Below are 15,813 nucleotides of genomic sequence, written 5' to 3'. Positions count from 1 at the left end.
TAGGGAGGGTGGGAGGGAGGGAGAAGCAAGAGGGAAGAGATATGGGAACATATGTATATGTATAACTGATTCACTTTGTTGTAAAGGAGAAACTAACACTATTGTAAAACAGTTATACTCCAATAAAGATGTTAAAAAAAATATGAATTAATATAGATAATGATTAGAATATAAAGTGATGTGAATAGCTGATACTTTTGGTTTATAGATTTTTTAAAATAAATTTTTAAATTAAAAAAAAAAAAAAGAAAAATATCACAGAATCTGACCATCCTGCCACATTTCATAATTAAGTTACATTCCTTGTGAATTTATAAAAATTGTTTTTACTGTTTTCTCCTACTTCTAGTTTTGCTTCTTAAAATATTTTGAGATGTTTTATGGGACACTTAAAATAAATATGTAAAATGTCACATCAAGTCATTCATATGCGCAATGAGGAATAACAATTAAATAAACTGAAAATGCATTTGAAAAAAATCCAGCTCATTTTATAATACAATAAATTTATCTCAAATCTTTTACATAATCATTTGGATTCACAGCATGATTATATAACTTTCTATCAAAACAATTAATATTTCATCTTGCAAATTAATTATAAAGTACATCAAGTGGTAAAGTGAAAATTATTTCTCCAGTTGCTATTCGTCTATTCAAAAAGTCATTTGTAAATAAATTCTATCCACCAAAGAATTTTATTCAGAAATAGTTATCTTATACACTTAAGAAATATGCTTTCCATGAAGACTTAATTGATGGTTTATAATGAAGCAAATAAAAAAAAGGAAACCATAGGCTCACCTCACCAAGAAAATCATTGGAAGAAAATCTATCATAATCCCAGACTGTCACCTCCAGTGTTTTCTTCTTGAGCTACAGTTCAAATCAAAATGTCATTAACCTCATTTCTCATCATAAATTTTCATTATACTCATATAATAGACTTATTTATATTTTCATTCCTTGAACTCTTTCCGCTTATGTAAAAATACTTTAAGTTTATATAAAACTGTATTATGTATAACTGATTCACTTTGTTGTAAAGGAGAAACTAACACTGTTGTAAAACAGTTATAGTCCAATAAAGATGTTAAAAAAAACATATGAATTAATATAGATAATGATTAGAATATAAAGTGATGTGAATAGCTGATACTTTTGGTTTATAGATTTTTTAAAATAAATTTTTAAATTTCTTTTTGTCTGCGTTGGGTCTTCATTGCTGCGAGCGAGCTTTCTCTTCTCCAGTTGCTATTCGTCTATTCAAAAAGTCATTTGTAAATAAATTCTATCCACCAAAGAATTTTATTCAGAAATAGTTATCTTATACACTTAAGAAATATGCTTTCCATGAAGACTTAATTGATGGTTTATAATGAAGCAAATAAAAAAAAAGGAAACCATAGGCTCACCTCACCAAGAAAATCATTGGAAGAAAATCTATCATAATCCCAGACTGTCACCTCCAGTGTTTTCTTCTTGAGCTACAGTTCAAATCAAAATGTCATTAACCTCATTTCTCATCATAAATTTTCATTATACTCATATAATAGACTTATTTATATTTTCATTCCTTGAACTCTTTCCGCTTATGTAAAATACTTTAAGTTTATATAAAACTTTATACTTACATTCAATATTATGTAAACTGTCAATCATTTTGTGGTCCAACCAAGTATTTGATCATAAGATACCTCACTATTTTGCAAAAAAAAGGGTGATTTTTACTTATATCCTGTTATTCTACCCCTGCCCATTATTAAAAGTACCAAGCAGAATCTATATATACTCTTTAAACACATGAAATTCATAGGTTGCAAAAATGTCTAGGTTATTCAAAGTATTTGGGTTATAGTTTTTTGTTTCAGTAAATTGCCAAAACACATTAGTAGCACTGTCTTATTTCTGCAGGTGAACCTAACTTATTTTAAATTCAAGAACCCAGATTACAATTTATATCCAGCTTCAATTTCATAGTCAAATTAGAAATCTTCCAAAGGATAAATTAGAAACCTCATTGTGAAAGACAACTCATTTGTAAATTGTTTTCATGGTTGTCTTCTTCCTATTCTATTCGGATTCTTTTCTCTCTGAATTCATCTTTATAAACCATCAGTTATTTTCTATTATTGATACAAAGTTATGACATGAAGATTTTCAGAAACACATTGATACAATTTTGCTTAGAGTCATCTATTTGTTGTGATAATCCTTTACACTACTCTTCTTCATGCTTTCTTCTGTACAGTTTAGTTGCACAATGCCAGATCCGTAGGAAGCCTCAATTTAGAAAAGAGATGATCCCTAAATTGTTGCCAGGAGGGGTAATTCATTTCAGTGCATCTGAATCTTATTTTTTCTTTGTTTATGAAAGTCAAAATACAGCTAGCTGGAAAATATTTTCCCTCAAAATATGATAAATAGAGCCCAGTCTACTGAAATATTTAATTTTGAAATAATCAGTGGAAAATGTCCCACTACTCTTATTCATTTTGCTTATTTTTTAGCTGTTTTGTCAAAATGTGTACATTTTCTTTCACTGTATCTTCGAACTGCACCCAGTTCCTTTTACTGGCTATATTTCTTGCATGTATTTTACTTAATTTTTTTGTTTGTATGGAAAAATTGATACGAATCACAATCTTTCAATAATTCTGTCATCACTATTTTTATATTAGCTTAATGTGTCATATAGAAAATAATCATTGCATACCTGTTCCATGGAGATACTTTTATAAATTACTGTTTGATTCCACTCAGGATTAAGGCTTTTCTGAACATATTTAGTCCTTCTCTTGTACTCAGCACTGAATTGGAAAAAGAGAAAGAATTACCCTGATTATTTACCTTGACTGATGACTTCAAAGTCAACCTGAAGGACATGCAGACTTTTAAAGGTATTTTGTTTTGAATCACTATGTAACCGTCTCATCATCCTCATGTCTTAAACTGTATTTTAAGTTGAATGCACAATGACAATTTAAAAATATCTTGGATGCCTTTAGTTTTATTTTCCCTAAGGTATTTTTTTTTAAAGAAAAGCTTTTAGGTGTTCTAACTAGAATACAATTTTAGAAATCTTAATCTCTCCTGAATGTGTGAGATTATTACATGAACTATACAGTAACATCAATATCTTCTTGTTCTATAAATAATAATTTGATATTTAACTTTCCAATAGTTTTGCAACTGATCATGTCAGCAAAGCCAAATGGTCTTTCAATTCATTTTTTTCTGTAAAAAGCTGAAATAACTGTACTGACTGAGGAAAGGATGAAAAATGGCTGTTGCTATAGCTGAGATTCCATGAACATTTGTTACCTTATATTTATAGTAGATTTTGACACTCTTGGTAAAGTAGAATACTTAATCTAGTTATGAAACAATCTTAATTAAATACAAATTCTTGCTTTATGTCAATAGCTTATGTTACAAATGATGAACCAAATCAAAATTTTTCCTCATTCATTATAACTTGGAGCATTTCAGTTTATCCTTGATTCTTCCATACCCTCTGATTACCAGTTAGAAGCTTATATCCTACACGTTTAAGCATAACTTATTTTCAAAACTTATTCTAATTAAGTCTGACAAAACATTTATAACTGGCATCAACCAGCTAATGGGGTTGGAATTATTGCTATTTGCTATGAGCCAATGGTGCCCACATAGACAAAGCTTTTCTCTAACACTCACTGGCTTTTTCCAAATTTTCTGCCTAGAAAACAAACCTATTTGTCTGGGGTTCATTCACGTACCTGGACTTCATAAACTGCCTTACCCTAAAGGTACTGCATTCTGACCCTGGATCTGTAGTTCTATTCCCAACTGTCGGCAGACTAACTCTTGTTATATTCCTAGTCTCAAGCATTGCCAAATTTTGGAATACCTTCTATTGTTCCCCAGATGCTAATTTACTTATTCATTCTAGATAAAACTATTAAGAATCAAGCTCCAGTTCACCACTCTTAGAGATGGGTCTGCAGCCAAGTATCCTTTTTTCTCCCTCTGGCTTTATTCTCTTTCTTATCAGACATACACAAGGGCAATAATTTCCAACATTGACTGCATATTAGGATCACTTTGGGATCTGTGTTCCCAGGGTGGTAGGTGGGGCAACTAGCACGGCAACCACATCCTCCTGCCCTTTACCCCCAAGGAGAGTCTTATTTAACAGGTCTGGGGTGAGGCTTGAGCATCAGAATTTTAAAAATTATCTAGGTAAATCTAAAGTATTGCCAAGATTGAGAACCACTGAGAACCACTGAGCTCATGTCTCTTAAGACCTCACATTTCAGCCACTGTGAACTGAATCCAATTTAAGAAATGAAGCAGCACTATTCTCATTTGTAACCAACCTATCTCAATGTAGAAAAAAAAGAGAGTAGGATTCGACAATTTTGTCATTCAGCACAACGTGCAAAAAATTCCGGCGAAATGTATAGGCAATGATTCAAAGACACAGGAACTTTCATAGACTGTGGACAGAAAGTATACATTTGTACATATACTTTTAGGTAAATTTGTCTGCGTCTAGTGAAGTTTATGCACTCAAATACCGAGAAAATTCCACTTTGACTTAATTCCACTTCTACTTTAGAGAAATTCTCCCACATGTACAAAAGGAATTTGTTAAAGAACATTCATTGCAACATTGTTTCTAATAGTGTGTTAATAATATAATAAATAAATACATTATGATATATTTATTCAATGAAATTTAAGCAGCAGTTAAATTAAATGAAATATACCTTCATTTATCAAGATAGATAAATCTTAAAAAAAATCTTGAGCAAATAATTTGCAGAAGAAAACCTACGGTAAGTTATCATGATATAAAGTTAAAATTACATGAAATAATACTGTAAATTATTTATGTCTACTTGTATATATGTATGACAAACATTAATATCATAAGACAGCTTGGAAATTATAGATGTTAAACTCTATTTTGTGGTTATCTCAGGAGGACAGGGGAATGGTTTCAGAGGACTTCAAGGGTACTTGTAATATATTTTTTATTAAAAAAAAATCTGAAGCCAATATAGCAAAATGTTACAATTTGATAAAATTGGATAGCAAGAACACAAGTATTTGTGACAGTATTTTCTATAATTTTCAGTAAGTTTAAAATATTTTATAACAAAATTCAAAACTATTTTAGCAAATTATGTCCCTTTATACTTTATGATTTTGATTCTTTAAATTAATGACATAAGAAGAATGAATATGACCACTTTTAAGTTAATAGCCAACTTTGGTTGCTACTTTAGTATTCATGGCTATTCCTGTAGTAGGCATACTAAGAAAAAAACACATTGTGTAGTATGAGCTTTAAAGTTTCTATCTGTTTTGGACTTAATTATCCAAGTGGTGAGACCATGGGAAAAACATATTAGGGATTAAGATTCATAATACAGTGAACAGTGGTAAAATTATTTTTTTCAAATTCTGATAAATTGAATGCACAAAATTTTAAAATAAGATTGAAGATGGAAATTAATGTCAAATGCAAACTCATGTATTTTTAATAAAATTCTAGATATGTCAGTATATATTAAAATAGCCTGAACTACTGAAATGTCTTCAAAAAGATGTATTAGTCAACATATTTTAATTTATAAATATTAATTGTTATATTTCACATGCATACTTTAGTCATTTTTTTCACCCATATGTAGCAAAATTATTGAATGCCAGCTCTGCATCAGGAATTATGCTTATCAAAGTGTACAACTGCAAAACTCTTAATTGTACTGACATACCATTATGTTATGAGACGCACTTTATAAAGTAAGCACATTGAAATAATAACAGCTAACATTTACAAAATGCTACTTTTTCACAGGCAGAGTTCTAAGTGCTTTTCATGTGTTACATTATTTAATCCTCAAAGCAACTCTATGAGTCCAGTATTATTTATTATCCTATTTCATAGCTGATAAGAACTGAAGCTCAGAGGAATTCAGGCATGTTGGCAAGGTTGCATAGTTATTAATTCATAGGACCAGGTTTCAAACACAGGGAAACTAATTTCTTGCTCTGAAACATGAGCTATATGCACTCAATTGATTAGGCCCATCATAAAATTTCTTAATTGCATGTTTCATTAACTGAAGTGTCTAGTTTGTCTTCTTCATTTTACAGTCAAAAACTGTACACTTCAAATTAAATGTTTTATATATAACATAAATTATTTATAGTGTGTGTATATAAACACATATCGAAACTGAGGACAGCTTTAGAGTTGCCTAGGGAAATACTGAATGGTACATCCTAAGACTAAGAGAGTGCTGTGGAACAACTAGGGATAATTATTATAAAAATTTACTTTTGCTCAGATACACTCACATATAACCCTAATTAGTTGGGAAAAATCTACATGTTCACTTTACTAGTTTATCTTAATCTTACTAATAAGTTTGAATCTCTAGTTCTCTCAATACTCAAGGTCTGTGTCCTTTAGGGTTAACGAGCGTAAACACACTTTCTCCTGATCCTGCCTCTACCAGCCCTGGTTGACCTGTGTAAATGCCAATGAGATCCTTTGCAATCTTTTCACACTTGAATTTCCTGACACGCAGAGATGGCCACATAAAGCTCTTCCTTCGAGAACCCTTGTTTGATAGCTACCATGTACTGACCATCTTGGGCATGATGTCAGTGGGCTGTGTTCCCACTTTACACAACTGAAAACTCCACAGTTCTCATCTCCATATCAAAATCTGTGGATTTACAAGTTGCAGGTGGCCAGGTAAGCAGAGGTATTCTTGAATGTGAGCAGAAATCCAGGCTGAGAAATAAGTGGAGTTCCTTTTCCTTTCCTACCGTGTCTGGTAAACACACTACAATCCCTCAGGGGAAGACTGCAATAATGACATTATTTTAGGATAATTAAGCCATATGTAATAATCAGAGAAGTTTTTTAATAAGGGAAAATAAAAAGTCAACTAATCAAGATGGAACATGGTGCTTATCAAACAAAAATCTAGGGACTTCCCTGGTGGTCCAGGGGTTAAGACTTTGCCTTCCAATGCAGGAGGCGTGGGTTCGATCCCTGGTCGGGGAACTAAGATCCCACATGCCATGGGGTGCGGCCAAAAACTTAAAAAAAAAAAAAAAAAATCTAAACCTTTATTTCCTTAAAGTTTCGACTAATTTCTTTTTTCTTCCTCTTTTTTATTATTGGACAATCATTTTCTCATAGGTAGATATGATTTTAAGGCTGGCAGAAAAAGGTATTTAAAATTCAATTACCCTCTCCTAAACCAGAAGAAAAAAATGTTCTCTGAGTTTCTCTATAAAAAAAATTGAGAAAGAAGAATGGAATATAATGGCTTGTTTGTTCTTAACGTTCATAGAATTATCTAAAGTACTGAAGGTCTTCATTTCTTTTGTTTTTTTTTGATTGGAAAAATACATATATATTTCTTTATTGAAAAAATATATAATGAGTCCAATAAAGATATATATATATATGTGTGTGTGTGTGTGTGTGTGTGTGTATGTGTGTGTGTGTAGTTTTTTCAAAATTACTCCTCTGAGGATGTTGCCTTTAATTTAGAAAGAAGCACAGAGCATATCCCATTTTATAAGCTCTGTTTTTCTGTGTGCAATAGTGCATTATGGGCTGTCACTTGATTGTCTTCTGTGCTCCCTGAAGTCTGACATTATGGCTGTGTTCTCAGTTCCAACAGAGTCTGGAGCAGTCTGTGCTAAATGGTTTTTGGATGGATCTTTAAAACATGTTTGTGCTTCTCTTTTTCCTTTAAAATCTACTGAAATAAAATGTTTTGGTCTTCAAATTGAAAACACATACAACACCTGAATCTTCTTTACATTCTTTCCAGAGGAAATAGTTTGAGATGCTAACAAGGGTGTTTAGAGAAAGTCCAGCCAAGAATTAGGCTTCCGCTATCATGATAGTAAAAATCAGCTTCAGTCATGGCAAAATCTCATTAGTGGGAAAAAATCCGTACTTTGTCCAACAGTGTAATGAGAGAAAACCACAACGAAATCCTTCAGATATGTTCATTTCCATTTCTTAATTATCCAGGGACAAGTTTTGAGTTCATGGACTCTTCAGGCTATTTCCTTGTTTCTCTTTCACCTCATCTCGGCTGACATTTGGGCTGTCAGAGCTTATGAGTATCTTGATTAAAGGATGGCAAGAGGAAATGAAAGGAGACAAGAAAACTGGACCAGTGAAATTCTTTTAGTTAACAGGACATTTAAAAAAAATTTTAAGAATGAAGGATGTATTACACTTATCATTGAAGAAAAGTTGTTTGATTTTCTATATAGTGTTGTTAAACAATTTGGTGTAATTCAGTAGCCCAAGCATTCTGCATTTCTTTTTTGCAGGGATAACTGACCATTGGCTACATGAAGTTTATTATACATATTTCTAGCAATAATATCAACAGCCATTTATTGAGAGCTTATTACGTGCCGGACATTATGCTTATCATTTTTGGTGCATTCTCCCTGTGTTTCACAAAAACCCTGGGAGGGGGGCTATTATGATTCCTAGGTGGAAGAGGAAATAGTTTTAGAGAAACCTCACAACTTCTAAGTGGCAGGGCTGAAATTCAAATCCAAGTTCTTAAGGACTTTGCTCATTGGCCTCCTCAGCCTGACTTACAATGTCAGTACCTCATCAGTATAATTCCTTTCCACATTGACAATTCTCGAAGAGATGATGAAAGTGATTTCAAGATGAAAGATATGATGAGAAAGTGACTCTAGATCTTCTAAACTGTAATCTAATACATCCCAGATTATTTCGACCATTATTTACATTTACAGAAAACATGTTCTCTTCTAAGTTAAATATAGACAATCATTGTCATTCGGACAATTTCCCCCTGGTTTCTCTGGATAAAAGAGAGGAAGCTTCTGAATAAAGTGACTGATAACGTTTGTTCTAAAATCACACTATCTCTTTGAAACAAAACTCATTTCACGTATCAGTCTGAGAGATCTGAAGATGAGAGAGCCTGTCATAACAAGCAACCTTTCTCAGTATCAAATTTTACTGGTTACCATAATTATGTGGTTGCAAAGAAACAGAAAGTTTCTGGGCACCAGAAAGGCTGTAGTGACTAATACTATTCTTTGAGATCTTTAAATATTTAAGCCTTTACAAATCAGAAACTGCCTCTTTTGGGCAACAGCTTGTCAGGTTTAGTAAAGATGCTGAATTTTAATGTCACAGACAAAAATCCTGTACCACTAATATTCTGGGTGGGACTAAAATTCCCATCACCCTGTTGCTAGAGATGGTACAAGATTCACCTCCCCAATTAAATAACACATTTAATTTATAATGCAATGAGATGTGCAAAAAAATGCTTTTGGCTGTGTTAAGAAATATCCTTAGCTGACAATGTAATGATGCAACATGCTCTAGCAGAAAACAGACAAACCAAGGAGGTTGCTCTTATGCTGTTGCTAACACCCTACAGCAGGCAGATTATGGCATCCTATATTACACAGCAATAATTTTGTGGTACAGAAGGTATAAAGGCATTAAAATCTTTCAATATCAGGTCTAAGTGAGGGTAAAAGACCAGACAGCTATCATCTTTAAGATGAGATACACACCTAGTACTGGTCATCCAGAAGATCAGTTAATTCCTTTTGAAAAATGACTAGATTTTTTTGTTTGGTTGTCATAGAAGACTCAGAAGAATCTGAGCCATGATTTTCGCATGAGAAGCTAAATGAATTTTAGCATACAAATTATAAATGAAAACTTTAGTTATATCCAATTTCAAAGTGATAGTTCCTTATTCATACCTTTCTATGGTTTTACTCTTTTCTGCTTTTCTGGGCTCCAATACACATACCTGCTACACATATTTAGTAATGTTGTGGTCAGAACAGTCTGCTATTAGCCTAATTCAACTGATACCAACATGTAGAAAAATAAAAATTATAGCCGAAGTTGAATTGCAGGTGAATGTACTTAAAAGGCAAACAAGAGAACTCTAGACATTTCATTGAAGTGTGACACTGAAAGAGAACCAACTCTACCTTGCATTCTGGACAACCATGACTTGACTGCATTGATTCCAAGAGCGAGAATGAAGGATACAGCAGGAAAGTAGGAAAGACAGGAAGAAAAAAGTTAGGAACAGAAATAAAGAAGAAAATGTGAGAATAAAAACTAGAGGAGCTATACCATAATATATTAACAACATGAGGCAGAAAATAATCTTAGAACTAAAGTGAAAATAATACCTCACAAGTGTAGTAAATTCCAAGGTCTTGGCCATTATAATAATTAGGAGTAATTTAATGCAAGGGCTAGGAATTGAATACGAGCAGCACATTAGCCTGCTTTTTGGTCAGGAAAAAACAGAGTGTTTCCTTAATTTCTCTTTCAGATTTTTCATCATTAGTGTATAGGATTGCAAGAGATTTCTGTGCATTAACTTTGTATCCTGCAACTTTACCAAATTCACTGGGTGAGGTCCCACCCAGAAGGCATATTTTGTTTGACAAATGGCATGGGGATAGCTTTAGGTGGGACCTCACTCTGCATTTCACTATACGTCCCACCCTTTCTCTGTTACCTACTCCAGAATGGACTGACATATTCATGCCACCTGCCTGACCTTTCCAGTTATTCAAGTTTGCGATAGTCTAATTGAAACATATCCTGTAACAAATAAAGGATAACCACTCTTATAGTATAACAGGTGATACTCCAGGATATTAAAGAAGATAGAAAATAAAAGACAGTGCTTTATTTTCATTCATTCATTAGCAAATGCTGATTGGACATATACCCTTGGCAGTCATTTCCTCTTGTCCCATAATACTGTCATTAAGTAACACTGAAGGTCTAATGACCCAAACCAAAGACAGAATGAAGTTATCAGTTTGTTACGTTCATGTTAAAAAAAATAGTAGTGGGATGAGGGATAAATAAGGAGTTTGAGATTAGTAGATACAAACTACTACATATAAAATAGATAAACAACAAGGTCACACTGTGTAGCACAGGAAAGTATATTCGATATCTTGTAATAAACTATAATGGAAAAGAACATGAAAAAGAATATATACACATATATATGTATAACTGAATCACTTTGCTGTATACTACAAACTAATGCAACATTATAAATCAACTCGACTTCAAAAAAGTAGACAAATTACAGTTATAACTACTACATAAAGATATAAACTAACATAAAATAAAAACTTCCCTTTCCTGTTCTATATGGCTAGTTGGTAATGTCTGAATTAAATTCATTTCAGCCTGCAGAATTCTCTTTAATATTTCTCGAAGGGCAACTCAGCTGGGAAAAAAACTGTTTCTCAGATTTGTTTTTCTGGCAATGTCTTATTTATTTATTTAACATCTTTACTGGACTATAATTGCTTTACACTCTTGTGTTAGTTTCTGCTGTATAACAAAGTGAATCAGCTATAGGTATATTTCTATCCCCATATCCCCTCCCACTTGCATCTCCCTCCCACCCTCCCTATGCCACCCCTGTAGCTGGTCACAAAGCACCGAGCTGATCTCCCTGGGCTATACGGCTGCTTCCCCTTAGCTATCTATTTTACATTTGGTAGTGTATATATGTTGATGCCACTCTCTCACTTCGTCCGTCCCAACTTACCCTTCCCCCTCCCCATGTCCTGAAGTCCATTCTCTACGTCTGTGTCTTTATTCCTGTCCTGCCCCTAGGTTCTTCAGAATCATTTTTTTTTTTTAGATTCCATATATATGTGTTAGCATACAGTATCTGTTTTCCTCTTTCTGACTTACTTCACGCTGTATGATAGACTCTAGGTCCATCCACCTCACTACAAATAACTCAATTTCATTTCTTTGTATGGCTGAGTAATATTCCATTGTATATATGTGCCACATCTTCTTTATCCATTCTTCTGTCTATGGACACTTACGTTGCTTCCATGTCCTGGCTCTTGTAAATAGTTCTGCAATGAATCTTGTGGTACATGACTCTTTTTGAGTTATGGTTTTCTCAGAGTATATGCCCAGTAGTGGGATTGATGGGTCATATGGTAGTTCTATTTTTAGTTTTTTAAGGAACGTCCACACTGTTTTCCATAGTGGCTGTATCAATTTACATTCCCACGAACAGTGTAGGAGGGTTCCCTCTTCTCCCCACCCTCTCCAGCATTTATTGTTTGTAGATTTTTTGATGATGGCCATTCTGACCAGTGTGAGGTGATACATCATTGTAGTTTTGATTTGCATTTCTCTAATGATTAGTGATGTTGAGCATCCTTTCATGTGTTTGTTGGCAACTGGTATATCTTCTTTGGAGAAATGTCTACTGTGGTCTTCTGTCCATTTTTGGTTTGGGTTGGTTTTTTTTTTATATTGAGCTGCATGAGCTGCTTGTATATTTTGGAGATTAATCCTTTGTCAGTTGCTTCATTTGCAAATATTTTCTCTCATTCTGAAGGTTGTCTTTTCATCTTGTTTATGGTTTCCTTTACTGTGCAAAAGGTTTTAAGTTTCATTAGGTCTCACTTGTTTATTTTTGTTTTTATTTCCATTTCTCAATGATGTGGGTCAAAAAGGATCTTGTTGTGATTTATGTCATAGAGTGTTCTGCCTATGTTTTCCTCTAAGAGTTTTATAGTGTCTGGCCTTATATTTAGGTCTTTAATCCACTTTGAGTTTATTTTTGTATATGGTGTTAGGGAGGGCTCTGATTTCATTCTTTTACATGTAGCTGCCCAGTTTTCCCAGCACCACTTATTGAAGAGGCTGTCTTTTCTTCATTGTATATTCTTTCCTCCTTTATCAAAGATAACGTGACAATATGTGCATGGGTTTATCTCTGGGCTTTCTATCCTGTTCTATTGATCTATATTTCTGTTTTTGTGCCAGAACCATACTGTCTTTATGACTGTAGCTTTGTAGTATAGTCTGAAGTCAGGGAGCCTGATTCCGCCAGCTCCGTTTTGTGCAAAAGCTTTTGTTTCATTAGGTTCCATTTGTTTATTTTTGTTTTTATTTCCATTTCTCAATGATGTGGGTCAAAAAGGATCTTGTTGTGATTTATGTCATAGAGTGTTCTGCCTATGTTTTCCTCTAAGAGTTTTATAGTGTCTGGCCTTATATTTAGGTCTTTAATCCACTTTGAGTTTATTTTTGTATATGGTGTTAGGGAGGGCTCTGATTTCATTCTTTTACATGTAGCTGCCCAGTTTTCCCAGCACCACTTATTGAAGAGGCTGTCTTTTCTTCATTGTATATTCTTTCCTCCTTTATCAAAGATAACGTGACAATATGTGCATGGGTTTATCTCTGGGCTTTCTATCCTGTTCTATTGATCTATATTTCTGTTTTTGTGCCAGAACCATACTGTCTTTATGACTGTAGCTTTGTAGTATAGTCTGAAGTCAGGGAGCCTGATTCCGCCAGCTCCGTTTTTCTTTCTCAAGATTGCTTTGGCTATTCGGAGTCTTTTGTGTTTCCAGAGAAATTGTGAAATTTTCTCTTCTAGTTCTGTGAAAAATGCCATTGGTAGTTTGACAGGGATTGCACTGAATCTGTAGATTGCTTTGGGTAGAACAGTCATTTTCACAATGTGATTCTTCCAATCCAAGAACATGGTATATCTCTCCATCTGTTTGTATCATCTTTAATTTCTTTCATCAGTGTCTTATAGTTTTCTGCATACAGGTCTTTTGCCTCCTTAGGTAGGTTTATTCCTATGTATTTAATTCTTTTTGTTGCAGTGGTAAATAGGAGTGTTTCCTTAATTTTTCTTTCAGATTTTTCATCATTAGTGTATAGAATTGCAAGAGATTTCTGTGCATTAACTTTGTATCCTGCAACTTTACCAAATTCACTGGTTAGCTCTAGTAGTTTTCTGGTAGCATCTTTAGGATTCTCTATGTATAGTATCATGTCGTCTGCAAACAGTGAGTAACCTTGCCTTGTTCCTGATCTTAGAGGAAATGGTTTCAATTTTTCACCACTGAGAACAATGTTGACTGGTGGTTTGTCATATACGGCCTTTATTATGTTGAGGTAAATTTCCTCTCTGCCTACTTTCTGGAGAGTTTTTATCATAAATGGCTGTTGAGTTTTGTTGAAAGCTTCTTCTGCATCTATTGAGATTATCATACTTTTTTTCCCTTCAACTGGTTAATATGGTGTATCACATTGATTGATTTGCGTATATTGAAGAATCCGTGCATTGCTGGGATAAACCCACTTGATCATGGTGTATGAGCCTTTTAATGAGCTGTTGGATTCTGTTTGCTAGTATTTTGGTGAGGATTTTTGCATCTATATTCATCAGTGATATTGGCCTGTAGTTTTCTTTCTTTGTGACGTCTTTGTCTGGTTTTAGTATCAGGGTGATGTTGGCCTCATAGAATGAGTTTTGGAGTGCTCCTCCCTCTGCTATATTTTGGAAGAGTTTGAGACGGATAGGTGTTAGCTCTTCTGTAAATGTTGGATAGAATTCGCCTGTGAAGCCATCTGGTCCTGGGCTTTTGTTTGTTGGAAGATTTATTTATTTATTTATTTATTTTTTGGGGTATGCGGGCCTCTCACCATTGTGGCCTCTCTCGTTGCGGAGCACAGGCTCCAGACGCGCAGGCTCAGCAGCCATGGCTCACGGGCCTAGCTGCTCCACGGTATGTGGGATCCTCCCGGAATGGGACACAAACCCGTGTCCCCTGCATTGGCAGGTGGACTCTCAACCACTGCGCCACCAGGGAAGACCTGTTGGACGATTTTTAATCACAGTTTCAATTTCAGTGCTTGTGATTGGTCTGTTCATATTTTCTGCTTCTTCCTGGTTCAGTCTCAGAAGGCTGTGCTTTCCTTAGAATTTGTCCATTTCTTCCAGGTTGTCCATTTTATTGGCATATAGTTGCTTGTAGTAATCTCTCATAATCCTTTGTATTTTTGCAGTGTGAGTTGTTACTTCTTTTTGATTTCTAATTCTGTTGATTTGAGTCTTCTCCCGTTTTTTCTTGATGAGTCTGGCTAATGGTTTATTAATTTCGTTTATCTTCTCAATGAGCCAGCTTTTAGTTTTATTGATCCTTGCTACTGTTTCCTTCATTTCTTTTTCATTTACTTCTGATCTGATCTTTATGATTTCTTTCCTTCTGCTAACTTTGGGGTATTTTTGTTCCTCTTTCTCTAATTGCTTTAGGTGTAAGGTTAGGTTGTTTATTTGAGATTTTTCTTGCTTCTTGAGGTAGGATCCTATTCGTATGAACTTCCCTCTTAAAACTGCTTTGGCTGCATCCCATAGCTTTTGGGTCGTCGTGTTTTCATTGTCATTTGTTTCTAGGCATTTTTGGACTTCCTCTTTGATTTCTTCAGTGATCTCTTGGTTATTTAATAGCATATTGCGTAGCCTCCATGTGTTTGTATTTTTTACAGTTTTTTCCCTGTAATTGATTTCTAGTTTCATAGCGTTGTGGTCAGAAAAGATACTTGATATGATTTCAATTTTCTTAAATTTACCAAAGCTTGTTTTGTGACCCAAGATATGATCTATCCTGGAGGATGTTCCATGAGCACTTGAGAAGAAAGTGTATTCTGTTGTTTTTGAATGGAATGTCCTATAAACATCAATTAAATCCATCTTGTTTAATGTGTCATTTAAAGCTTGTGTTTCCTTATTCATTTTCCTTTTGGATGATCTGTCAATTTGTGAAAGTGGGGTGTTAAAGTCTCCTACTATGATTGTGTTACTGTTGATTTCCCCTTTTATGGCTGTTAGTATTTGCCTTGTGAATTGAGGTGCTCCTATGTTGGGTGCATAAATATTTACAATTGTT

The 15,813-nt window shown here is 34.0% G+C and overlaps 1 protein-coding gene across 1 annotated transcript in view; it reads right to left on the bottom strand.

Moving 5' to 3' along the window:
- The window catches only part of PCLO (piccolo presynaptic cytomatrix protein), a 318,762-nt gene that overhangs the window by 9,366 nt on the left and 293,583 nt on the right, over positions 1 to 15,813 (bottom strand). Inside the window, exons 16-18 of the mRNA XM_024129854.2 lie at positions 10,042 to 10,068; positions 2,717 to 2,810; positions 1,416 to 1,487 (exon numbers count right to left, since the gene is read on the bottom strand). Coding sequence (XP_023985622.2) covers positions 1,416 to 1,487; positions 2,717 to 2,810; positions 10,042 to 10,068 — 193 coding nt within the window. The remainder of the gene's footprint in view (positions 1 to 1,415; positions 1,488 to 2,716; positions 2,811 to 10,041; positions 10,069 to 15,813) is intronic.

The sequence above is a fragment of the Physeter macrocephalus genome, chromosome 5 (assembly GCF_002837175.3).
Source record: "Physeter macrocephalus isolate SW-GA chromosome 5, ASM283717v5, whole genome shotgun sequence".
Taxonomy (NCBI): domain Eukaryota; kingdom Metazoa; phylum Chordata; class Mammalia; order Artiodactyla; family Physeteridae; genus Physeter; species Physeter macrocephalus.
Note: the sequence above shows the minus strand (reverse complement) of the source record. Positions and strands in the feature narration are given on the sequence as shown.